Source organism: Agelaius phoeniceus, chromosome 4, assembly GCF_051311805.1.
Source record: "Agelaius phoeniceus isolate bAgePho1 chromosome 4, bAgePho1.hap1, whole genome shotgun sequence".
Lineage (NCBI taxonomy): Eukaryota > Metazoa > Chordata > Aves > Passeriformes > Icteridae > Agelaius > Agelaius phoeniceus.
The window spans coordinates 21,553,340-21,581,299 of record NC_135268.1 but is presented as its reverse complement, the minus strand read 5'-3'; the positions used below and the strand labels follow the sequence as shown (position 1 = coordinate 21,581,299).

General features: G+C 37.2%; 1 protein-coding gene across 6 annotated transcripts in view; it reads right to left on the bottom strand.

Annotated features, from left to right (window-relative positions):
• CCSER1 (coiled-coil serine rich protein 1) overlaps positions 1–27,960 on the bottom strand; it is a 613,616-nt gene that overhangs the window by 213,941 nt on the left and 371,715 nt on the right. For 5 of the 6 annotated variants that reach the window (XM_077177070.1, XM_054633357.2, XM_077177071.1 and 2 more), the window contains one exon: positions 19,246–19,323. In XM_077177070.1, the coding sequence (XP_077033185.1) occupies positions 19,246–19,323 (78 nt within the window). Of the gene's footprint in view, positions 1–11,705; positions 12,050–19,245; positions 19,324–27,960 lie in introns of those variants that run through there. The other variant, XM_077177074.1, reaches the window with a different exon arrangement.

Sequence of the window (27,960 nt, the reverse complement as noted above, 5' to 3'; positions counted from 1 at the left end):
CCCACAAAAGGCAGTGCCATGCACGTGGCTTATGATGGACAGAATTCCCTGGCAGAGTGCCCTCATTTTGCACAGACCAGGATCCCAGGGTTCAGTGTGACAGCTGAGAAAAGGTGATAGAATATTCACTTCCCTCTGCCTCAGAAGTGACAGAGCTGAATACCCACACACTGTGTCTGTCCCTCCACGTAAGGCATGGTTTCATCACAAAATGAGGCCTGAGCAGAACCTCCAATAAGGCACAAAACCAAACAAAGCCAGAGCAAGGCAAAAATTTTAAATAATTTTTTAATTTGGAGAGCTAAACAAAGGAAGCAACAAGCAATTTCTGTCCCCCATTTCTTAAAATCTGGAAATAGCTTTTACTTCCATCCTGGCATATGCATTCACAGGAATTGTACAAAAAAAGTCATACTATTCTATTTATGTTCACACAAATAAATGAACAGCATATTCAATTTTAGATCCCATTACAAGAAAAGAAACAAAAAAAGGATTATTCCCATCTCTGACCCCCTTCACAGCAGCCTTTTAAAGGCAAAGAGGCAAAGCAGATTTCTATTCCAGCAATGGTGAACCTTTTTTCAGGCAAATACAGTGAAAAGTCCCTATGTCTAGAACATGAGAGTTACAAGTGTTCATACAAAGTGACACAACAATTAATACTCATCAGTACAAGATGAAGATTTTAGCACATTCATCTTTAGAACCTTTACAAAAGGTTCACTCTGGAAAACCTCAACTGAGAACACAATGATGGACAAAAAGAGTTGCACTAATGAAAAAGTGCTCTATTAAGGAAAAAAAAAAAGGCAACACCAAATCCCATCCTCCAGACTTACAAATAATTATTATTTCCTCTGCAAACCTACCAGCTCCTCATATTTTTATAAAAAGTTGTGCCTGGGTCCCTTACATTACAAAGAGATTTAACATTTCAACAGCTATCTTGATACAAATCCACAATCAACATTAAGACTTTTGGAGGATGCTGACTACAGTTGGTACTTAAAATAGTTTTGTACTTGGGCCAACGTGCAACAAAATGCAGTATATAAAAACATCTCCTTTTAAGTTCCAGGTAAGGATCTGTGTGGTGATCTGACCTAGTTCACTGACAAAGATACTGTTAAAGATGGACGTTTATATTTTGCTAAAAGAAGGCCCTGGATCTTAAATATAATTTAAAGCTATCTTAGAGCCCAGTGGTGTATTACACTGCTAAAACAAATTGTTCTTCTGAAACAAGAAAACTATGGGAAGATGTTGAGTTATCAAAGTTAATTTGTTGCAGCAAGCAACTTTACCCATCTTAAAATAAGTTACTAGAAGAGACCCAAGAAAAAAAGCCCTTTGGATACCTTACTTTATATAGATGAAGAGATACTTTGACACTTTATGCTGTGATTTGGATTTCATTTCCATTTAGGGCTAGAGATGAAATTGTAGTCCTTGTGTAGGCAGTATAATCATGTACAATCATAAATTGGTTTGCCAACTTTGCCTAACCTCAGGCCTCATAAATAATTTAGACAACAAAAACAGAACCGTTTTCAAGCATGGCTATTCATCAACCTGTAAAATCCAGAGTTGCTACTGGCCAATTCCTACCTTAGTAAATTGAAATTAAGAGGGTGTCAACACCAGCACACTGCTTCTTATAATCATGTATCATTTGATCAACTACTGTGGAAAGGTTGCATTGAATTCAAAGCAGTTACAACGAGGAGGCAGCTTTTGTGTATTATGTTATGTCTAGTGCCTGGGTGCCATTTTTTACATGGAAAAACAGCAATTATCTAATTGGTGATTAAACAAAGCAAGCTAGAGACACATTCTGGCACCCTTGTGGCATTTTTCTAACCAATCCATGCATCTAAAGCATGAGAACCTAAACTGCCCTCTGGATTAAACACTCTCTCTCCCAAAAACTGCCTTATCCTCACAGAGCTCAGCAAAAATAATTTTAAAGGAACCTTTTAAAAGAAACCCTACATGTGGGTTTACTTGCTTATTTTAATTCTGACTCAAGTTAAGCAAAATAATAGAAATTAGCAGGCAAGGAAGCAGTAAAAGCTCCTGCACTTCCAGAGGTCACTGCAATTCGATGACAGCTCAGCAGTTATCAAAACCAAGCCTAACTGGTTTCAATAACTGCAGAGCCGTCATAGAATTAGAGCTTTTTCCCTGTAGTGCAAGGACCAAAGCAATGCTGATTTAGACACAGAAACATCTGTAGTAAAGACTATGATGAAAGTGCAGAGTCCATCATGGAGGTCCTCCAGTTGTCAGCTACAGCTGAAACTTGCCCACAGATGTTGACTGTTTTCAGATAATGGCTTTTAAAGACAAAGCAGGTGAAAATGACAGCCAGCAGTAGGAGAAAGCGTCAGAATACTTAAATATCCTCATTATTATTTCTGGAGTGCCTGTGCACCAGCCAAAGTTGACTTGCCTGAGTAATAGTGATGTGCTAATTCAATATGTACTCAGGAAATCCAAACCAGATACAGTATCTCAACACTTACCAAGAGCTTAGAGAATTCCAGGGGAAAAAAAAAAAAAAAAAAAAAAAAAGGATTTTGTGGCAATCTTTGATATAACTTATTTTCTTAACCTGGGCATACAACCTATTTTGCAATAACTGCCAGACATGCTGAGTAAGGCAAAAAAGTGTTAGTAAAAATTATGCAGTAACTTTTCCCAATTGGAAATTTTATTCTACAGTCAAAAATTTTCCCTCTTGGCTTCATTGGTACCTCCACATAAACTTGCATTTCAAGACTTTAAGTTATAGGTTCTGCACTATCAATATGACTCCAAAGAAAATAAAAAAGACATATTTCAAGGAAAGATGCCGAGCAAGAATGAGAACTGCAGATGGGGAAGATGACTGTTCACAAATGAGCACAGGAGTAGCATGGAAACCAAAGTGCTGACAAAGAAAAAGTCTCAAAGGAAAAGGAGAAATACAGGGAGGAACAGAGACTAGGGAATTAGAGAATTGTAATGGGTCAAGGAGGCAAGCTTAAAAGACTAGGAAGTGAAAGCACTGGAAATTTCCAGATAACATTTCAGAGAAAGATAGAAAAAAAAATTAAAAATTGAACTCTCTATGGAATATACTGTAGAGTTTTCATCCCTGATTCCCTCCCCAGTGCCTCCCACACTTGCACCTCCAAAAAGAAAATAATTTCCTGTAGGCAGCAGACCTTTTTCAGAAATAATGCATTTGTTAACCTGTGAGAACTGACCTGGACTTCAGTCTTCAGTCAGGAGAGGTGTAAGAAGGGAAAAAAATGTCTCCCACTGTGGGAGGTTTCCCTGCTATTTATTTGAAATATCAACATCAGCTCTTACACACACACAGAGTGGAACAAATGTATGCAAATAAGGGTTAGAGAATAATTCACATTACTGCTGGCATTATATTTAATGAGTTTTATCAAAAAGAAGAAAAAAAAAAAGCTTACTACATGCAAAAGAAACCCCGAATAACTAAGAAAATGTGCAGAAGACATTTTGAAAGACTTACCCTAAAGCCTCAGGATAGTTCAATATAATGTTCTGGCATCCCAAATTGAACAAGGAAGTTGAGTCACGCTGCTCATGTTTCTTTGTCATTCAATCCAAACACAACTTCCTCTGGCTACAGGTATTGAGCTGTACACTAAATATTTCTGTAGCTTTCTCAGTTTGATGGCTAAGGAAGTCTGAAGCAGCAGCAGGTTTCCCCCGGGCAAGAATGACCTAGACAACAGGAACAGTTCTATAGCTTGGCCTTTAAAAGGGCTCCTATGAAAAGGAGGTGAAATTTTGCCATGCAAAATCTTGAGTGGTATGATTTGCCAGGTGGATTTAATGAGATTTTTATTTGGTCTTGCAATAATCTGCTCAAATTAATACAAGAACAAGATGAATATTTTATGAACACATGGCCCAAAGTCTTTGAGCATGTTTTTTAATTCTTATGTAGAAATACTTGTACTAATCACAGATTAATTAATGTTATCAGAAGTAAAGGAGCATACTAGATTCACTATTTACAACCAAAGGGCAAGAAGAGCGACAGCTGGAACAGTGCAGGATAGAAATGAGAGTCTTCAGAAGAAAAGCTGCCCAATGCTGTAAAGATATTAAATTTGCCTATCTTTACACTATGACATTAAGTAACTCATCCAGACTTTTAAAGAGCTTCAAGAATTGAAGCAATCTTCTGGTTGTGCAACAAGAATTGTGAGATCTTTTTTGAAGTCAAGGCCAGCAATATGGGCAGGGAATATCTCACATTATTTTCCTGTTTGTATCCTCTAATTTGCTGTTCTAGAACCTTCCACAAACATGTGACCAACATGACCAACATGAAGAAATCATTCTGTGTTTAGCCAGAATAGTGGCATGACCTGCTGAAAATCCTGTACATTATGGGTACTAATGTAAAATAAGCCTTTTGGGAGTCTAAAAAGTTTTCTGTAGATCCCAAAAAGAATCTAAAAGCATTTAAATTAATTTGTACATCTGCATGGTCAGCTAAAAATGGTTGTTCTCTATGTAATCCAAACTGGCAGCACACAGTACAACTCCCTTGATATTCCTTTCAGAGTATGTTACAAATAGTTCAAGAAAACCAAATGGCGGATAAACAAATTTTACAGGAATTTCTTTTTCGGTACAAGATAGAATAAACCAATATAATTTTCTAGCCGCTTAAAAAGATAAATAAAATTCTGTCAAGAATTGAAAATGGCATTCTTTTCTTTTCATAGATTTTGAACATAGCTACTAGCATTAAGAACTACAGAAAAGGAATCACTTCCTGGTCCCCGAGAATTATCCTGTATGGGTAATTTTGCTTTAAATGTCTTCTTCTCTTTCCTTCTGCCTAAAAATAAGAAAAAGACTGAGGCAAAACAGCATTTACAAGAAAAAGTGTGACTTTCCGGTTTTTAGTATTGTTGAAGTTTTAGAAGCATGCTTTATGGGTGATAAAAATCATGTTTTATAGAAAAGAAAGGAGAGGATGAGCCAAATGGGACTGTAATGTGGAGAGAGAATAAAAACAATACAGCAAGATAAAAGGAAATGAGCAAAGGAGCAACAGCAGGGGAAAATAATGAGCCAGAACAAAAGCCCCACCACTAACAGGGTTTGCAAATATTTCCAACAGCAAGAGAAATTTGCAGACATGGAAACAGGAGAAAGGAAAACAGGAAAACCTGGTCTTTAGGAATGGAATAAACGAACTAATTTCTTCACTTCCTCCTAAAGTGATGCAGTGCCCAGCTCCTGCAGGGAAATAAAGAGGTCCCTTGGCCTGGAGTACCAATGGAAGTCAATGGAATTATGCACAGCAGTCATCACCAACACCACCAGTCTCAGTGGGTCCAGGTATTTTGGAACACAAGTTATGCAGTTCCATTTGTTCCTGAATTTGTTATGAACGTAAACTCACACCTCTAATCAGCCACTCTATAATACTCATCTCTCACATGTTACCAGATCTCTAACTCCCTGCACAAAGATGCTTCAGGCAGCTCCACAACGAACCCACACAGAGCACAGTGAGCATCACTAAAGCTGGTGTCACCTCACTGAACACATACTGAAGAGCATGAAAAAACACCAGGATTCAGAGAAGTGAAGGTAAAAAGGTGAGGGAAAAGCACTGTGAACCTCCAAATCAGTGAAGAAGGAAGAGAGAGTGTTCCAGGGACTGAAGAAGTTATACACACTGTGGCCTCTGGAGAGAACTGGACTGGAGCAGATGGACATGCCCTGAAGGAACTGTAGCCCATGGACAGCCCACACTGGAGTATCTCCTGAAGCACAGTAAGACACTCAGTCCCAGATCCCAGGTAAAATCAGGAAAGCACAAATGACATAACCTCTTAGCCCTGCCTTGAGTTCACTGAAATGCTCTCATCATTTCCAGAGTTCCATACGTAACATTACCTATGGCTTCAGCTCATTTTATATTTAGATTTGCAATCCAGCAAGCTCCTGACACAGAAAAAAAAAGGGCTCACTTCTGTCCAGGTATCAGAATGTTGAAAAATTCCAGGATTTATTTTGCTATACCTATGTGTGCATGTGTGTGTATGTACATATGTATAGACAGATACATATGAACCAGTATCAGAGGACAGTTCCACAAGCCTTCAAAGAAACTTGTGATGGTGGGAGTATGAGCAGTTGCATGAAAAAGTCTGAAAAGCTAACTGTTCTTCATTAGTCTCACGATTTTTGTTCATGCTAAATTTCTGTTCAATTACTTGAGTGGTTTCTGGGCTATCTGGAAGCTGGCAAAACATACAGGATCTCAAAAGCTGAGTTCATTGAAGCATGACAGAATCACTGAACTGGCCTGTTGCACTGTGATGCCATTTCCTGTTTCACCTATCCCAACCCCTCAGGGTGCCAACCTCTCCTTTCCCCCTTGCCCTCCTGCTGAGAGCTGTCCATCAATCTTAACATTCCAGCAAGGGCGTCGTGAGGTTGGCAGAAGTTCAAAAGATGCCCCTCAGGTCCGGGCTCATTGGCCTGTCCAAGTGTCTGTATCCCTTGAGCCTTCCCCTCCTCACACCTGGTTGGCCCTCACCTGTCCCTTCCCCTCCCCCTGTCCCCGGGCTTAAAAGGAGATGGGACCATGCGGTCGGGATTCTATTGGGAGCTGTTAAAAGATTCAGAGGTCTCTCATCCTGGAATAAAACTCTGGATAAAAAAACTCTACGATAGAATGCTCTCCTTTCTCTCTTCACCGTCACCTGAATCTTTTCCACCAGAGGTAAAATGAGTTCCTACTATGCCTGGATTTGTTCTGAGTGCCCAGCTGCAGCACCCAGCCAGCCAAAGGTATCTCTGAAGTGAAACACCACAGCTGCTGCCTTTGGTCCAGCAGCAAGGGGCAGACGAGGCCAGGCACATCCCACCCGGAAATATTAGGATTAATATTCCATACTGGCCCATTTGCAAATTTTACCTCTAACCAGTGAAACTTTGCTTCTTCCATGTTGTCTTTGTTTCTGTAATATCTGAAATTTGGCAATTTCTCAGGGGTTCTCTTGGCAGAATTTATTCATAACACGACTCCTGTAGTAGATTTGACTCTGCATTAATTTTTTCTCCTGAATCATTTCACAGACTGAAAATGAAATAATAGACATACACACGTACCCAAAGTTATCTTCACAAAGTTATATGCTTTTTTAATACTTGCACATTGGGAAGCTCATGTCTTTGATCTGTGCACTTAAAAGTGTTTTATGTGTTTGAGACATGAAGATCTTACTGTCTCCATCACCTGTTTCATGCAGTTGTGCTTTCCCCATTCTTTGCTTAAAATGTAATATGTCAGTGCAGGTGTTGGCACTTGCCTCCAAATATTTGATAGCATGCATGCACCATTACACATAGTATCAAATACAAAACTACCACTTAATTTCATCATTAAACTTATCATTAACAGCACCACCAAGCTTTTCCTTGGTGTCTTTAGACAAATTAAATTCTCCCTGAAAGTAATGAAGCTGGTTCTGAATATAAAGTTGTAATATGGTATCTAATTCAAGCACTTTCAACTCCAGCATGATTTAATAGGTGCACACACAAAAATATATCTTCACAAGGTTTTTTTTGTAATGCATTTTCTAGCAACCAAACAGAACTTTTTTCCCTTTTATTGCTGGTATCCAGTAGATTCTAGTTTCATTTTAATGCCTTTTTGTACAATACAAAAGAAACAGTACTACTTCCCAAATCTCATTTATAATCCTTTCCCTTCATGCTCCTTCTTGCTGTTTTATCATTAATGTTAATATTCTGTTGACTCTTAAGAAGTAGAAGTTTCCATTACGGAAAATGAATAAATGAATACTAAAAGAGCACTGTTTTGAAATGGAGGCCAAGTACACGGCCTGGATACAGTTCTCACTGCACTTCTATTGAGGAAGAAATAGCAACAGGTAAACAGTAGAAATGGTACTTTCTGTTTCTTTAGTATTATATACTGGCTTTATCCCCCTAAGTTTTACCACTTACCTAAAATTCTAGAGCATACTGAGCAGTTTAAACTAGGGAAGTGACCAAATAGTATCAATATACCTAAAACCACTGATTAAAACTGGGTAAACTCAATTTCAGCAGATAAGCCACTGAGTAGATCTCCTATCTACTCAAAACCAATGAAATGTCCAGCTGTTTCACCATGCACACAGTACCTATGACCACAAAAAGTCTTAATAATCACGCTACAAATTATTTAAAATGCCTTCCATAAACATGATAAGCTACGGGAATTCTTAATTGCCCCAAATGCATGCTGAGTTACAACAGAATAATTCCTATGCCAATATTCAAAATAATCTGTTTTCAGATTGAAATAATTTCAGAAGATTAAAACACACAAAAAAACCCCAAAACCACTACCTGATAAAAATATCTGCCTTCAATTCAAGCAGGATGTAACCTTTCTGCCTCTCTACAGTACCCCAGGTTTTCTGAGACTTGTCTGCCTTTGACTGCTCATGACTGTTAAAATCACTCTTGTTCCTTCTCAGCCTTTCAATATTTATCACAGAATATTTGCTCTAGGTGTAACATTTTTGCACCTTTTGTTACTTTTAAGTCCATTCACTCAGCTTCTACTTTTCCCCTCTCCTGTGCTGTAGAAAACAGCCTTGCACTCGCACATTCAGAAATCCCTGGAGGAAAGCACAGAAAGCAAACTCAGGTTAGCTGGTACCACTTGAAAAGCATCAAATGGAGACAAACACTGTGTGCTGGTTAAAGTAACAAACCTCTGCATCTGTTAAATGCCAATGCTCAGAATGAGGACAAAGTATTTTGTCAATAGTGTTTTAGTGCTCTGTCTCTGTTAACACCGTGTTACCATTGCTTGGAACAAGACACAGCCTTGGATCAAGCTATGACAAGAGCATAATTTGTTTTTGCCTGGCTTACTCAGATATTTACAGAATACTTTATTTTTGACTATTTACAGGATAACTTACTTAAGCTCCAAAGGGCAGTTACCAAATGACCAGGTCACTATCACCCATTTTGCACAAGTTGTTCAGTTTTTGATAGCTGTGTGGTGTAACACCTTTTATAGGGTTTACCTGGCAAGGTTTTGGTGGTGGGAGGAGAGCAGGGGTGGTTTTATCAGCTAGAAGTTTCTATCTTAGAGATACCAGTAGCAAGCACTTACTCTGTGCATGATCTGCCAATAACAAGAAGTCCAACTAATTACAGGCATTGCATAACACCAGAGTCTCCATGGCTATGAAGTTACTCACCATTAAAGGAAAGAAATCTTTGCAGTGTGGTAAAACCATTTGTAAGGGTAACAGAGATGTCACATGCACTTGAAATCAATGGTAAGAGCAAGGTGTACAACATGGTAACAAACATGCAGGACAGACCTCAACTGGATTCCAGAGTGAGGAGAAAGAAATGAATGTTACTATCAGACTCAAACAAGCAGTTGTAATAGTAGATTTACTGCAATGCTCCCACAACTGACCAGGAGCCACTGACCTTTTGTGATCCGAGATCACAAAAGGCTGTGCAAGAGTGAGGAATAAAATACATCAAAGAAAGAGACAGGTACTAGGAATATTATGTATTTTTAATTTTGGATTGTTTGAACGAGATGCGCTGTATCACTCTCTACTGCAATAATAATTAAAAAAAAATCTTTCATCAGACTGTTAAGACTTTAATTAAAGTAGCATTAAGTTCTTGCCTATGCATACCAAGTATTGATTGTGTATCCTTGAAGCCTGAATAGTCAGTCATGTTTTTTTTTCCAGATCATTCCAATGCTAGGTGAGCAAAATAGCAAACTGAGTAATTTTTATTGGTTCATACTACTTTGTAAAGTTATAGAAAATAAAGCAAAAAAAAGGGATTGGAAGTTACGGATTATTTCATAGGAAAGTTAAAAACCCAACTCTTAAAACGCCATCCCAAAAGCCAAAGGCCTGGGTTCAGTATTGCACTGAAATGCTGGCTGCTAGTAACATCTCTGTGATGCAACAGATAGAGAAATAAACTAGCTCTTTGAGTATTTTAAAGCATCCTTTCACAGACTTTGGAGGAACAGGCAAAAAGCTTCTTTATACAGAAAGTGAACCTTATTTCCTTCTCATTGGAATCCTGGAACCATCTTTTTAACTCCACTATTCTTTCATTAACTTAGACAATTTTTCACAACCTCTCCATTATCCATATATATATTTCTTTAAGTGAGTTACAGATCTCTGTGCCAAAAAATCACAATGAAAAATGTTATCTCTATCTTCTTCCAAAGAGCAGTATCTGACAAAGACTGAAAATATTATCATAATAAAGAGAGTGATGAAAGAGAGAAGCAAGGAGAAGGCATTTCTATGCTTATCAATGGTTACAAAAAGGATTTTTGTTCAAGGAAAGAAGGAAGAATCGTAATAGGTGAAATTCAACAAGGAAGGTGAAGTTCAAAAGGATAATATATGCACATGCTTGCTTCTGTTGTTTCTTTAAATTATTCATTAGCTACTTAATTGCTTTTACAAGATAATTCCAACAAATACATTATGAACTATGCAATTATACACACAAAGAAATTCCAGGCAGCCTGACCAAAAGGGCAAGAGAGGACACTTAAGGACGACAGTTAGGATCAAAAAAAGACAATGTTAGACTGAGGAAACAGTAACATGATGTTAATTGGTACAGAATCAGCCATCATAATGCAACATCTCCTGTGAAGAAGGTTCATTCACTTTCAAGACTGGCATGAATATTTGGCTGAATACTTTTATTTTCAGTTCTGCTCCATTTAGGAATAACTGGTAAGATGTTATTTTTGAATGAACGCACTATGTCCTCTGTTTGAAATTAAAGCAACAGGTGCTAATTGTTGCTCCAGTTGAGGAACTGTTCATATTATAGATGATGAAGCTTGACTGAAATGATGCAGTAAAAAGATTCAAGCATTGTTTCTTGTTAGTAAAAAAATATATTAGGAGAAAAGGGTAAAGAATACTGCTGGCACAACCACCTTCTTATCTTACCTGGAAAAGGTGAGTGTAGGGCACATCCTGGTGAATGAAGTCCCTCTTGGATAAGGTTACAGAAAAGCAACTGAGAGCGGCGAATTTCACTGGTTTCTTGCTTAATAAAGCCCTAAACCTGGAATTGCCCTTCCCCACCCATCCCACCCCAACCCTCAGGACAACAACCACCATCCACTCAAGCAGCACAGTCAGATCCAGCAAACACAATGCTCACTTTGCCCCCATTGATTTCTCTCTTAGCAATGTCTCCTAGAATCCACAGAAAAACTGGATAGAAAGTACAGTAAAGCTATGATTCCAATGGATTAAAAAATCAGCCTATGTTTTTAGGATCAGCTCTTCCGCTTCCCGGGATAAAGCTGGGTAAATTCTCGCCTTCTAAAAGCTTACCAAATGCCCCATAGAAATGGTTCTTGAATCCCACATAAGAATCATGTACATCATTATGAACATTTATCAGATAGACCACATACTGAAAGGTCCTGACCCTGTATTCACAGTCAGTGCAATAGTGTTTTTACTGGAAAAGGAAAAAAACAGGTTTTAAAAAATAATGATTTCCTCAGGTTTCCAGATCTTGAAGACATATTTTTTCCATCTCAAGAGACGAGCATGACTGAAGGATTTTCTTACATTTTCTTACTTGCAGTGAATCACCAATGGATGAGTAAGTGCACAAAATGGTAAGAATAATTTTTATTTCAAATAATAACTTTGTCATAGCTTGCTAATAATTTATTCATAGATACACTTAATAATGAAGATACTGCCAAAAAGGGATGTTTGACCATTCATAATACAAATATTATCTTAAGTAGTAGAATTTTGCCAGCAATGTTAACTTGCAGCCCATTTCATATACAGCAGTATTTAATGATATCCGTAAGTGCAGAGTGTCCAGATGTTGCTTTTTAATTTAATAATGATGGAACCAATGAGATGCTGATAGGTTTGTAAACTAAGCCTTCAGAACATGGAGAGTTCCACAGGGCCTTTAAAAACAAACAAAACAAACAAACAAAAAAGAAAGAAAAGAAAAAAGAAATGAAATTAAATGAAATCTTAGTGATGCATGGTTTGATGGCAACACAAAGTAAATGAAGAATTACTGTTTCTGCTGTATGCAGTCATGCAGGCAGCATGTAATAATAAAGCTACTTTCACACTAATGATCAACACAACGATTTAAGTGACAATGCAGAGAAAAACAGGAATATGACTGATCAGCTTGTGCATGACACCGTTCCAGTCAGAAAACCCTTATGTACAACAGATGCTGTGTTTTTACTGGAATAAGGTCACCAGACTGAACTATCCTAACAGAGGAAATCAACATGCAACATGCACACAACATTAAAACATTTCCACATTACAATAAAACTGTGTAAGTAAATCAGTCTGTAATAAAAAGCAGTCACCCTAAGTGTACTAATGTAGCAAAACCCATACACATTGCTTATAATGCAGTGGTTATCCATGCCTCATTTCTCAATTTTTTTTGTTATCTTTTCTTCAAGGTGCAATCAAATTTTTCTCCTTTTTCAGAAAATATACTCAACACCTATCCTAAAATGCTGCTATTTTTTACAATTCTTGCTTGTTACTGGGTGCATTTTACTAAATTCCCAGTTTATTCTTTTGAACAATATCCAAAAGGTTTAGTGTTGCTATTTTCTGCCCTTTCAAATAAGGCACTACTAGTATTCAACAACAGATTCAGCAAAGGATAGCCTGGTGGATAGCTTTTTTATTTCAATCAAATAAACCTATTCAAATATCCTGTTTGTCAGTGTCCAACTGCCTTCTATCCTTAATGTAACAGGTCACAGTGGATGTAGTAAGGACATGCTATTAATTCTAGGGACAGCTGCTCACTTAGCTCCTACTGAGAGTAGTCATGAACTTTACAATAGAAATAATGCAACTAGAACATACTGCAAATACACTGCTGCAAATAAATTTTGCTAAGTCATACTCGTAAGTACAGCACAAAAATTAAATAAATTATACAAAAAACCTAGATGGGTAAATTTGAGTGAAAAAGCAAACTTCTGGAGAAGTCTAAGGAGGAGACGGTGATGAAGCTAAAGCAGAAAAAGCGGGAAAACTTCTGTCTGAACTCAGCGAAACTTCGGAGATGAAAAATTAGGAATATCTAAACAGCTTCCTTTGCTTCTCCCCCTATTCCTCTCACTCACCCCAAGACATCTAAGCAAAATTAGTAAGTTCAGTCAATACTTCAAAGTACCTAGTATTTGATTGTACTTTCAAAGAAAGATAGCAGTAGCATAACTGCAGACACAAAGACAGAAGGTTATGACAGAAAAATACAGAATAAATAGAAAGATTTGAAACTTAGAAGAAAAACACTACATTGTTATTGAAAATTATATTACTGGAAAACAGTGGTTTTTAAAGATCCAGAAACTACTCGTACTATATTATTTTTGGGTCTGTGAGGAAACTCAGTTATAATATCATCATCATCATATTACTACAAATATTTAAACAGCACAGAGCTTATGTGTTCAAGCATCCAGAAGCCCACCTGCATGCCACAAATCAAAACTGAAGATCATTCACATCAATTAAGCATCACTGCAGAAGGCAAATTTCATTGTTCCTTACTCCTGAAGATGGCAAAATTAAATGCAGCATACCCTGCTGATAATCAGCCACAGAATCAAAGTGTCTTTGTCATATGGCACACCTCAGTTTCTGTTCCAGAACCCATTTGCTGCTGAAGTTTCTGTGAAAACCTGTTATCACTTTTCATATAGCACCACAAACACCAAACCCTCAGGACAAGCATTTATCTTCCAGTGAATTTGGCACCAGTAACTTGAACTGGCTTTCCCTGTCACAGCAGGTGCAACAACTCATTCCTGTTCATGACTTGGTGGTTAAATGTAATTCAAACACCAAGTATGGTGAAGTAGGTTTGATGGTGAAGTAATGGAAGTGTAGAAGGCAATCATTAAAACCAAAAGAACTATCATCCTAGCTTGACACCATCAAAGCTTGATAATTTTGCACACATAACACACCCCAAAAAACATAAATTTTGAAATGATATTTTGAAGCGGTATAGAAAAAAATGGAAATTGGACATGAGAAGGAGAGAAAATGTATGCTAAAGGAAGTTGTAGGAAAGGATGTAGCATATCAAGAACAACTTGGTTATCCAGATATTAAGAGGTACACAGACATACAATCAAAGCAAATACTGAAATGGTTAATGGCTGGTTTGATTTCTAAGGACTTTTTTTTAAAAAAAGTAATTTTGTATTAGGGAAAGGTATATTATGCACAAGTTTTTATTATTTCCTTGTATACATGAGACTACAAACTCAGAGACTAAATAAAAATAAGGAGAAGAATAACTTGGGAGTAAAATACAACAGCAGATGGACGTCAGTCCCCAACGGAAAGAGCAGAAGCAGAACTAGGATGGATTTTTCAGTTTAGGTGGCAAAACACAACTCACTTCAGGCCATAACAAATACACAAATACTTAGGGCAGGAGAATATTTGATTAGACTGGAAAGTTCAGGAAGTTCAACTCTATTTCAGTATTCTGTTCCCTGGCTTCCTGAAGGAGAGGGGACAATGCAATGCAGTCCCTTTACAGTATCCATAACCAGTGCTGGCTGGCCGGCTGCTGGGGAGGAGAAGGAGCACAGCAGGAAGGTGCAGTTAGAGCAGCCTCCTCCCTGTCTTCCACTTCTTCCCAATCAAACACAGAGGCTCTGCAGAAGGCAGTGCCCAGGTTTTGAGAGGTTAAGGGAGGCATGCTGTCCAAGGTAATGCACAGCAAGCTACAAAACAAATACCCTAAAATATGTATCAGTATGGATTTTAATATTGCATGATGGTACAGGTGATAAAAGTCAGTGCCTTCTTATCTGTCCCACAGCACTGTTGTAAACACAGTACTGGTGATCACCAAAGAAAGTAATTTTTGTCTGTAGCTGTGCAAACCAAACTGCAGCAGATTGACAGCAGCAGTACACAAGTTTGTTGTCTGAGACATCAGAAGCATCACACAAAATGTAAGGACCACTACACTGGAAAGAATGCTGATTAAATGGGGAATGAGTTTAGGACCAGTCCAAAGCCTGTTTACATCAGCTTCAATCTCAGTATGAAAGGCAAAGAACAAACAGAATAGCAGTTCTCAGATATGAAACCTATAACATCAGCAGAAGGCAAACAGAAAAGGCATCGCAGAAATCATGTCAGCTATTAGGAATTTCTACTTTGTGGAGAATAAAATTAAGTACAAACTCTTTTAATCCAAAGGCTGATAAAGATTGACAAAGTGGTGCTGAGTTGTACTTCCCTTGGTGACAGAAATAAGAATTGTCCTGTAATTGTTTGATTCTGCTTAGAGAGACATTTTAATGAAAGCTAATCAGGAGTGGCTCATGCTGCAGAGTGCTTGTGTGAGGCCTGCACAATACTTTGGACTTCCTATTTTGCTGGCAGCCATTACTAGATGTGTATCCCTTAACATGAACCTGTAATCAGTCCCAGTGCTAGCCGACTGCATCTATCCCTCTTCTGGTCTATTTTAGCTACCTGACCAACATGAAAGAAATTCTTCCTTGATCTCTCAATAAGAGAAAACTCTGCAAGCACAGAAAGGTGAAGGAGGTTAAACTGGCGTTGATTATTGAAGACACATTAATAATTTATTATTTAGCAGCCTCGACATCAATCTGTTGTGCACATGGCTCTCTCTGCAAAACACCCAACATGTTTTAAATGATTCTAAGCAAACATATTGGAAAACAGAATAAATTTAAGGTCTAACATAAGATGAAGATTCCTCTACACGCTGCACTAGAAAGCAACTAGCCTTTATAGAAACCCTGAGAGCCTTCCAATGTCTTCCCCGGTACACATACAATAGTCGTGTTGATATTTTACTTTCAATTTCCTCAAGTAGCAAAGTTGTCATGTTATTCACCTAAGGACAGTGTAGCATTTCTCATCATGGAAGACCCTCTTTTGTCCTTATCAGAAATTACTTTAAACCTAATGTTTTAATTCCATAATTAAGTTTCTCATTAGACTGTTTTAATACAGAAAAGACATTAAGCAGTTTGCTTTCCAGTTCAAACCGTTCTTTATGAGAAACATTATCTTTACTGCTACCAACTTTCTCGTCTACTTGCTTACTAAAACAGTACTCTAAAGCAATTTCTGCTGAAAAATCTCTGAGTGCTGTATGGGGAAAAAAATCCGAGCTCTATCAGAAATATTATCCAAGAATTCAAAGCTATTGCAGGACATTGCATCATCTAAACTTTAGTGATCACCTTGACAGTCAAATTCTCACTGTAATGATGTTATAGCCACTAAATAAAACATTTTAACAACTTCCATTCTGGTAACTGCTCACACACCCGAAACACTCATTCAATACTGTTTATACTTTTTCACAGCAGTCCACAAAAACAAGAACATTTCCTCTTTGTGAAGCACTGCATTTCCTCCCTTCTTCACCCATTTCTTCCTAAATATAGACTCGCCTCCAGCTTTTTTTCATTACTGTACACCCTACGGACAAAAGGATTAATTCCTCATCTAAGTCAAAGTCAGAACTTCCATTTACTTTTAATGACACATCTAAATGAACTCTAAGGCTAAAGCACTGTCTCAACTACTGGAAGATGTCCAGAAGCAAAAAAAAAACCCAACAAAAACCTAAGCAGTACTTTATTTTGGGACTAACCCATCTCAGTTTTTTCAACTGCAAAACAGGTAACTTAAGATTACACAGTGGAACAAAAGAATATATGAGAATATAAACCAAATCATTTATAGAAGCACTGTTTTAAGCATTTCTCATTTATTACACTGTGTAGTGTACATCAATATTTGTACTACATTCATGAAACAATGCTATGCAAATTCCTGGTAGCACTTTTTATCCAACTACTATTAGCCTTTAAATTTGAATTAAGGAAAAATAAAAATGTGAGGATGTCTCTGTTGTTGCTTGTTTTTTTAAATTAAAGCAGCAAATTTCTAGTGATGAAATGAAGTTAAATTTTCTGCTTACCTCTTAAACCAGATCTGAAGTATTCAATGTATACTATTCTCAGAATGTGTAACTAATAGGGTGAAAAATACATCTTGTATTCTCTGATCTGTTTTGTATTTTTCTATTTAATCGAATTTCATATTAGCACAATATTCTTGTAGTTGTACACACATACTGACATCTGAATTAAATGATGTACAGATACTACTTGCAACAGTTACAACTTGTTCTTTAAAATCTCATGCAAAAGCAGAGAATGTAAATGTAATTGCCACTTGGATTCAACAGAAACACAACTGAACTAATCCTTAATAGCTTTCCTTCACAGAAAAGCTGCACAATCTGATAAATAAAAGAGCAAGAAGTTTAAACAGTATTACAAAAAGTGTTAACACTATTTATTTGCACATTCCTCCTCACTGAGTCCCCCTCATTGTGATCATAGCAGGCTTATGTTATTCCTGTAAATTCATTACAATTTCTCTGCTATCAATCCCTTGCAATGGAATTTTCACAAGAACTCTGTACCACATAAATACAAGTGAAGTGTTGTTCCATTGAAAACCATTCAACATTTCCTTTTATTCCTGCACTGCAACAGACTATGGGATAATGTATGAGATAATACATTATTGACACTGTGACAAGGTAGGAATTTTACCAGGGAAGGCTGAAAATTATGTTCCACTAATTGAAGAGAATAAAGGAAAGGATTTATTTAACCTATTGTTGTTGTTATGACATTTAACACTCAAATCTCAGCCAGAAAATTGAACTTGTTTGGGAGAGGAGGTTCTAAACTTATTTTTTACTCCCCACCAAACTCCAAGGGAACACAGACTGGAAAAAGGGAAAAAATATGTAATCTGCTAACAGCATGAATCCCTGCAGCATGAGTACCACATAGTTGATCTGGGAGAAAACAACCAAAAGCAAAAATCACATCTGCTTAAAAAAAACACCAGGCAAACAACATAACCCAAAAATAAACAAAACAGCACCAAAAATGCCCCAAAATTTACATGTTTCCTGTTTCCATTTTCAGTGGAAGAATTTTATTTGACATCTAATGCACAAGAGAGTATCGTGAAGGATAACTGGTCACAAAAGGAGTGGACATCATATTGCAATATAGAAAAATGTTTTTAAATATTTTTGCAAATTCTGGATTTTTCAGCAGTAACATATACACACCTCAGAGTTTCAGTAAATTCCACCAGATGTGACTTCACAGACACAGTAGAATATAAGGCTTCATTGTTTGTTAACCCACAAAAAAGAAGTTAGTGCAGATAAAACTTTTTGTATTAAAGTGTGAAATTTTGATGTTTCTATTCACAGAAGACAAATCTTTAATGCTCCACTGACACAGAACTAAAAGGAAAATTTCAAAGCCTGCTTTAATTCCAGAGGTCTTTCCATAAACTTGAATCAGCATGTTGATCTATACCAACACACAACCATAGCACTACTTTGCAGAAGAGTTTCTTAAAAATTATTGTTAGACTTTGCACAAGTCCCAGAATGGAACTGTGCTAAATGTTCAACAAAGATTATTCCAGAGGCTCATGTGAGAATCTCTTACATGTATTCAGGCAACACCACACGCAGACAGAATATTTCCATTTAGAAGGACTGGGGAAATAATATTTCTACAGTTAAGGATTCTTCATTGACTGCATTCTTGCATGAGGACGCATATTATCAATACACATTCTAGGAGAAATTCTGGCAGATCCTCTTTAGGAAACAGGATTTTAACATCACTTGGCAAAACTGTACTTATTCCATTATCTTTCAATTTTCAAATCTTGTTTAGACAGCATATGACAATTCTAAACATAATAACCTCATTAACTGTCAGTAAGTGTGCAAATAAATACTGAAAAAAATTACAAAGCACTAATACATACCATCCACATTCATTTATGCAAATTCTCAGCTCTTCATAAAGCCTAAAATTAACAGGGCATTGGTGTGCTGGCAGGCAGCTGTAATTATCTTCTCATGTTTCTGAAGGTACTTTAGAATCACCAAATCCATGCATGGACACAACAACAGCAGAGGCAAACCAGCTGACAGAAGTCTGAACACCCACAAACATGATAAAAAGTACTGTTTGATACAGCTACTTACATCATGGCCAACGAGTTCTGTCTGTGTGGATTTATCTGCTTGGGAACTGAGAGCCTTCTGAAAGCACTGAGCCTTTTCCTGTAAAACAAAATAACATTGCACAGGTGAGTCATGGTTTTCCTCACTGGGCTTTGCAGCTCCAAACATCCAGATAAATTCAAAACTCATGCATGGGCAGCTGGTAAGAAATAGATTTATTATGGTGCTATTCACACTGGGAGGTTGATTTCCTTCCTATTGTATGCTTTTATAAATTTATCTATCTTTCTCTTAAACAGAGGGTGGACTCAGATAGTCCAACTGTGTGCTACAGCAGGGCCCACAAGAAGGGTGGCACAGAGGCAGACAGGCACAAAGCACTGAGCAACTGCAGGGACCCCAGCAAATACTAGCACCACTCCAACAGCAAAGAAATAATTTACTTGAAAACATTAAGGAATATGCAAACTTGCAGATGACAAGCCTGAGATGACTTCTGCCTTCCCCGACAGAAACATGTTAGCAAACCCTAAGCATTTCTTGGGTACTGCACTGATTTCTGCTTTTCCCATCCTTGTCCCTCTGTACCTGAATAATTTTTGGAAGTGTGGCATGGCATCTCTGAACAGGCATGAGCAAAGATATCTGACTGCTTTGACACAAAAAAGCCCGGATTCTGATACTTCATTAGAACCTGATCACTAAGCTTGCTGACTCTGATCAAGCCCCTGAGAAGGCTATTTTAGTTTTCACGAGAAGGTACTGGATAAAACAACTCTTAAATATGTGGGGTGAGGCAGGAAAAGGCACACAGGAGGGGAAGGGGAATGCCAAGTTCTTTACTGCATTGATTTATGTTTTCCTGCTTACTGATTCAGTTAAATTTTTCAGTTGTATCTGTAAAAAATGCTTACCTTGAACTCAAATTCCTCAAGATGTACAAAATATAATTGAATGCTACTGACAGGAATGCATTGCAATAAAACAGAATTTGTTTAAATTGAATTTCAAATTAATGGACTCTCAAGTTCTCGTAATATTCGATTCAAGGTAAGGCATGCACATCACTACATTGAGTAAACAGCAGAAAGAAGTCAATCCTTCAGTGATCCTTATCTCCAGTATTTTAACCCTTTAAATAAAGGTTGGGGGAAAACAGAATTCAGACTCATCTCTTCACTTGTACGAAACACTTGAGCCTAAATTTGCTGATGTTAACAACCAAGTTAAAACTGAATTCATAGAAAAGGAAATCCCAGTTCTAACAGAAATGGTTTGTCTTCCTGAGGTTTGAATTTACTAGTCCACTACCCAGCTCACTTTTACATGTTTATAAAAACAGGCATTATGATATATCTACTATCTTATTTTACCACATTTTACTGCTCAGAAGCTCCATGAATTTACAAGTTACAAACACAGATATTGAGTGTTCAAGTAAGATAGCAATTGAAGCAATACCATCATTAAACTGGGTATCTGATCAAATAGAACATTTCTGTTCTTTCTGTATGGATTCACAAATATATATTTTGAAAAAGCAAAGAGAAAAAAAAACCCAGAATAAATCCAAATATTTATTAAGGCAACAAATTAATTTGGAAAGCTAGAAAGGTTGGAATAACAAATATTCTTTCCTTTCCCAGAGCTGCTCTTTTAACTACGTATCTGCAGTGAGATCCATTTTTAACATACCCAAGTTCTGACTCCACATTAACATGGTAATATTTTTTATTTATATTTAGTGAGCTAACTAATGAAATGGGAAAAAGTGAAAATTTCTAGAAGCCCAGGTACTGGAAAAGAAAGTTTGAAACTAAAACTGTCTTCTTTCTTCTCAAGTATAGTAAAATAGAAAATGAAAGATCCTTACAAGCCAGGTAGCACGCTTTAACATTGATTCAGAACAAAGAAGAGAGTTACCTGGACATCTATTCACTCAGCAGCCTTCTACTACCCTCACAGCATTACCCCTAAGGATGATTACTATTATCAGGTAACATTTTAAAGCAATTTTTCAAGTTTTTTCAAGCCCTGAAACTTCCTTGAGACCTTCTTGCCATTTTATAAAAGACAAAAATTTTCTTGTTTTAGAGGCTTCCTAGTGAAACTGAGTAATTATTGACTTTTTCCATATGTGACCCAGTCCTGCTTTCTGCCCTCCCTCTGTGCATCTGAGAGGAGTCAACTCTCCCTTCTCTAAGATATTACATAGTAAAAAGACTGCAAATAGATATTTTTAAGAAAAAGGATAAGGAAAACAAAAAGAAAGGGTAAACAAAACAGGTACCTTTGCCTTTCTAAGGACTAAAAAGGGACCAAGTAATTTATTTAAAAATATTTCTAGGATCATCCGAAGTACTTCTAGGTGACTTTTTCTAAAGTGAGAGCATGAATGAGCATCTCTTCTTACCATTCTGTGTGTTGCCATTGCTTCCTATTAAAATAAACAGCACAAAAGTACATTTGTAGGTGACACGGATAAGAGCATGAAAGACTTTTATTCCCTGGGTCCATCCTAATTAGTGAAAAGGCAGGAAGAGCTGATGGCTGCTTTAACAGCAAGATTGCCAGGAACATTCACTGCACCCCTCTCTCTGAAGTGCCTGTGTGTTTTTTGAGGGGAGTGAGAGAAAAACTACATGGAAGGACATTTTCTCAAACACTGCAGTTGCTTCAATTATTGAGATGACTGATTTTGATATTTCAACAACCACAGTGAAAAGCACTAGACTGTGATCAATAAAGATTGTGTTTCTGTCTATTTCTTCACAGGGGAATAAGTTCACACACAGTTTATATCTCAAACTAGCTCTGGTACTAGAGTGTCATGGTTTGAATACTTACTATTTTATTACTATGTTTGTAACAAGTTACCAGAAGGCACTGAAATAGGAAGACAATACATATCAGCTGATAACTGATGCAAGTAAAAATCTTACAAATAAACCAGAAAAGTGAAATGTAAGATAAAAAAAAGTAAGAAATGTAAGACAAAGAAAACAACTTAAGTCTTCCCCACTGCAAGGCAGATAGGAAAAAAGTAGTCAGTTACTTAGATTTAGGGAGTCAGCAGGAGTTGATATTGATACATCTTGAAACATGACATTGGTTTTCTAAAACATTTCTTCTCTGAACAGGAGAGTATCAAAACAATTTTCACAGTTTTGACTGCAAACATGTCGAAGTTATTTTTTGTGACTGTTTTCTTATTCCATTCCCTACCAGTGACAGCATGGTGACCACTTGTGGTGCTTTGTTTAATTGCAAATTCCAAAGAGAAAATGCTTGACAATTATTTCAAATGGTCACATTAAATCAAGGAGCAAATCTTACTGCTCCAGCTATTTAAAAGGAAAACTCTACTGTCCAGTAGAGCTGTGGCTTTAATCCTCATAGATTATATTTTGTCTAGTAGATAGCATATTAAATATTTTTTTCCTAATGGCTGTTTCACCTTTATTGATACTTAGTTTAAAACATAAAATATCATAAATTAACTCTTTACCTCTGTCTGCTATAGTCTGTACAGATTATTCTAAGACTTTATGAAAATAAAAGTGGTGTTTTAATGTTTTGCCTCAGCATACATCCAGAACAGCCTCCAACAACCACTAACACTGCAGTCAGATTTACAATTTACTTGTGATTATTTCTCTTAACTCAGGCGTTAACCCCACTGAGAATAACAACTTATGTTCACCACAGAACTGGGGAGAAAAAGCTGTTCTTCAGAAGACTTATAAAAATGCAAAGTCTTTTAATTCTGATGTGCTTTGGGATTAAACTTAATCAACAGCAGCAGTTAGGCAGAGAGCAAAGGGATAACAAGTAGGAAAAAACCTGCTTTCCACCATCTATTCTACCTAATTTACAGACTACAACGAGCTACAGAATTGACTTTATGACAGCTATTTCCATAGAAATGGAGTCCCTATTGGTTTGAGTCTCAGTTTGGGAAGAAAACATATGATATCCAGCACAGCTCCAGCGATCAGCTGCGGTACAGCTGAATCACATCCCACTTGAAAACACTTTGTGAAGCCCAGCAAGAAGCCCAGCTGCCTCTTGAGCACAGCATGTGAAAACAGCTACAACTTGGTTCAGCTGTCCACACATAAATGTACTATGAACTGAGGTGCTACATTGCCACAACAAATTTAGAGGCATTACTCTGGAACCACAGTGACAAACAGGTGTGACCATCCCCACGGGGACTATCCCATTGATCAAGAGAAAAATATGAAAACACTTGGTGGGAATGCATCCAAGTATGCACAAATGCAGGTTCCACTGAGGGTTATAGTGCTGTCAAAACATTGTAAACAACAAACAACAAAACTACACAGAATCTCAAAGAACATTCCACTGCTTTCACACAGGAGTCTTACACAAACCAAAATAATTTTTCAGTTTTTACAGTATGAGACTTTTGTAAAACACAAGGCAAATTTCTATGCATATGGTAAATATGCCATCTGCAATGAAAGACAGCACACCTGCTTTGATTTCCATCAGATCAGGATATCCAGATATGAATCAAGAAGGACTAAGACAAGTCTGTCTCCAAGCAGTTTGCAATACTTCAATAATTAGTTACTGCCAAGTCTGAACACATCTGATGGAAAAAAGACAGTTTCTAAAAATGCAATCACTTCATAACAGGTCTTTGAAGATCAACAATATTTATCAAGGTTTAAAATCTCTGACAGAGTTACAAGTCCTACTGTAGACATGCCAGCTAACCTAACAGTACTGCAAAGGTTTACTAGATCCTAACCAGAGAGAATTATTACTATTTTAAGTTTTGAAAGCCTTATAATCCCAAGTATTGCCTTAAACTTTTCATCCCCAAGTTCTGCAATATAAAAATTCTTCTCTTTTGCTGAGTGCTGTATGACCTTACCAGTAAGAGATGACTCCAAACTTTGAGACCCCAGTCTATGTCTATCTACTCAAAAGAGAAAACACACAAAAAGTCAATCTCCTAGCCTACTGAGCTGACCAATGTCAGAGACAGGAAAACAGTTTTTAAAATGGTATGTTCTGACTCATTTATTTGACTGGAAGGTGCTGTGCTGTAAAATTTGCTACTACCACTCGTGTATGTGCTGCAGAATTAAAAATAAATGTTTACAGGTATCCAAGACCATCTCCGAATTTCAAAACAAGGATTTTCCAAATATACCTGAATTCTTAAGTTATTTTTCAATAGCATCCTGGGAAGATGCTTTAAAATACAGCATAAAACAGTGGGAGGTATCTTTATTCCATGTGAAAAAAATCCCTATTTCATTTCTTGGATGAGGAGAATTTCTTGACGATGGATGTACTTTGATTAATTACTTACTATTCTACCTGTTGCATCAATAGAATGCTAAATTATTATTAGAATTTATGATTTATATTTTAAAGCAATACCTGTATATTGCTTATTTCTATGATTCAGTGATTCAGTAAATCTGAAGAGCAAGTTGTCATTTCCTTACTGATTATGGCTCCCACGACTACTTTTAGATATACACCTATGTAAATATATACCTAAAAATAGAGGAACTCTTTTCTACTGATCACACCTCAAAAAAAAAAAAAAAAAACCACAACAAAACACCAAAGAAAAACTCAACAAAAAACAACAACAAATAAAACACACATAAAATTCACATACTCACATATGGCCCAGACATGGCCATGCATGCTTTGAATAATGCAATGCAATAAAAAATTTATATGGTCACACTCTGTGAATAATATGGCCATAACAAGTGATGCCAATCTTAACACCCCAACAACAAAACCAAAAAACCAAGATCTGAGAAAGTTATTGGAAGAAAAGGAAACACAAGCAGCTGTGCAGTCATAACCCTTCAAAAGACTGACGTATCAAGTACCGGAGTTCATGTAGAAATTATCTCCACAAGTAGCCTTGAACCTTTAATAAGTATTGTTGTTAGTTTTACTTTCTGTTGTGGTTGCACCCAGATGTCCAAGAAGGTATTACTAAGTCTTATAGTAGCTCATCTAATAGAGAAGAGTTCCTCTTTCAGCCCATAAATCCTTGGGTTTTCACTGCCACACCAACTGCTAGGACCACCCAAACAAATAAAATCCTATCCCAAAATAGAAAACACTCAACAGACAAGATGAGGAGACAGTATTACCACAGTTTGATAACTCAGAAATGGTGGTACTGGGACACTTAACCTTACACAGCACCAAAACACAAAACAACCACACGTAAGCACTATTGACTTAATCATCCCATAAATAGTTGAAGAAAAATAGTAAGTGATTTATTTGTCAAGGTCATGTGAAGCACATGAAGAGTTATGGAGTGCTGCATAACTATGTAGCCCAAATCTCATGTCCTGGAAAAGCAGACTTGCTCACACCATTAAATTCAACACACTCACTTTAGGCTAGGAATTTCTGCTACCTTCCCAGAGCCCACAGCAGAGGAGTATTCAGTACAACACTGAATTGGAAGATTACTGCAAAGGAGAGCTACACATTAGGGTTCAAAGATTCAACTTGCACGCCACTGATTGGTAGTACTTTTAGCATTTTTATCTAAATGGACATCGCAGATTGGCAGTGGAATTCTCTTCAATTCGTGCTCTCATTTACTTAACTGAACAGTATTAATTAGCCCCTCTTAAGAAATGAAACAAATTACCATTTTTTTTCACACCAGTTTTTGCCCCTTCATGTCTTAAGTATTTGATCATCAAAAATAAGCAAGTATAAATCCATTTAAGGTCTGCTTTTCCTTTATTTACTAGCTGAAAATGGAGATGAGACCAAGTCTCCAATTAAATTGCTTGCAAACTCATGTTCAGGTTTTTCAGAAATAACTGCAACTTAGAAAATCATACTCCTTGAACAAGGAAATAAACATATTTATTTCAAGTATTTGTCTCGTGGGGGTTGCACATTACCTCTCTCAGTCTAGCATGAGCTAACTAAGAACCTGGATAGGAAAATATGGATTAGATAGATTATTCCTGCCCTTCTGCTTTCACTGAAATATACTGCAATAACATCACCTCTAGGTGGTATGCTCATGATTCACCTGGCAGTTATGCATACACACACAAAGGTGACTATCCCTATGTAAATGGACAAAAACCTACTATATTTGGTCAAGAAAGGAAGCACTGTTTATAACTTGGGGGTTTTTTCTTCCTTTACACTTTTTTAGAACAACCACATTTATCACTTTTATGGTGTACATGACTTTAAATGCTGCCAGGTTCTGCATGGGGACACAAACAGAATTTCAGTCTGTCCAAAACATCTGCTTTGAAAGAGTTGGAATTATTTTTTTCTAACTTCTTTCATGTTTTTTTTTTGGTGACTATCCTTATTCATCCAAAGAAAAGCTCTCTGCTTAAAAAAATACAATACAACATAACAGCAGTATCAAAATCCTCTAGCACTTCTAACAGATGCTTCTGCAAAACATCTAATGTAAGGTTTTACCTGGGGAAGCTGTTTCATTAACTTTTGAAATTATCCAAGGCCTTTGTTAACTTTTTGTTACATTTTTCTTCCCTACTTACCACTGAAATGCTAACATCCTTTAGGTCTCTAAGAGGAGATATTTATGAGCATTGCCTACCCAATATTTCAAATATTTCAGTTGAGGTTTCCTTTGCCTCTGTGCACAGAGGGACATTGGTGGAATGTGATTCACATCAGTGCCAGTCACTTGGTGCAGAGATTTAACAACGTGCATTAGATAGAGTGCAAAAATCATTAAATCATCACAGTCCAAATTGCAACTGTTGTTTATTGAAGGCTTCTGGCATTAATTAAACCTCACACAGCTAAGTACTGACAACAATTTTACAGATTGCTGTCCTGAGGAATGAGATTCACAATTGTGGCATTAGGAGCATACAGTACAAAGGCAATGGAAGGGTCATTTGTGAGTTCTCCCAGCAGCAACTGCATGAGGAAGGCAGATTTTGATCATCTGTTGGTCAAATGAATAGAGAAAAATAATCACATAAATCAAATAATTGCTGCCACCATGGAAATCAACAAATCCCTGGACCAATCTCTGTGCTAAATAAGGCTGCAGTTTTTTTCACTGATTTCAACAACACATAATCCCTGCATCATTGTAAATATATCCAGCAATATTGAAAACAACCCACAGCTGCCACTCTGAGCTGTGGTCCCTATGAATTTATGTCAATTACTCAATAAATTTTGGCAGGTGTTTTGGACAGAACCATCAGTTTGGATTTAGCATGGCCAGAACAGACAATTCTTTGACTTGCTTTTGTCCTGCACTGGTGTGCAGCCCATTCAATGCACACATTTAAATGCACGTGCTGGAAGTGATCACACTGCCTGTACCTCTAATTATTTTTTTTACAGTGGTCAGCTCTAACTGGTGCAAGGAACAGAGTGAGTTTCATGAAAATCACTGTCTGGATGGATAAGGAGGGCCTCAAGCTGGCAAGGGGCTTCAGCAGGAGCTTCAACCTGAAAGTCAGCCCACAGGTCACCAGCAGAGAGCTGTGCAGCACCTGCTGCCCAGACAACACTTTGGAGCCCAGAAGGATTGGTAGGGATTATATGGGAAAATGAGGCAAGGAGAATTTTAGGGAAACAGAGAGCATCAATAAAAAAATAAGGAGACATACTCAGGATTTAGCAGTAGAGCTCAGGAAAAAGCTTCAGTCACTACACCAGACACTCACACTGCAAAGACTTTTTCTGGGC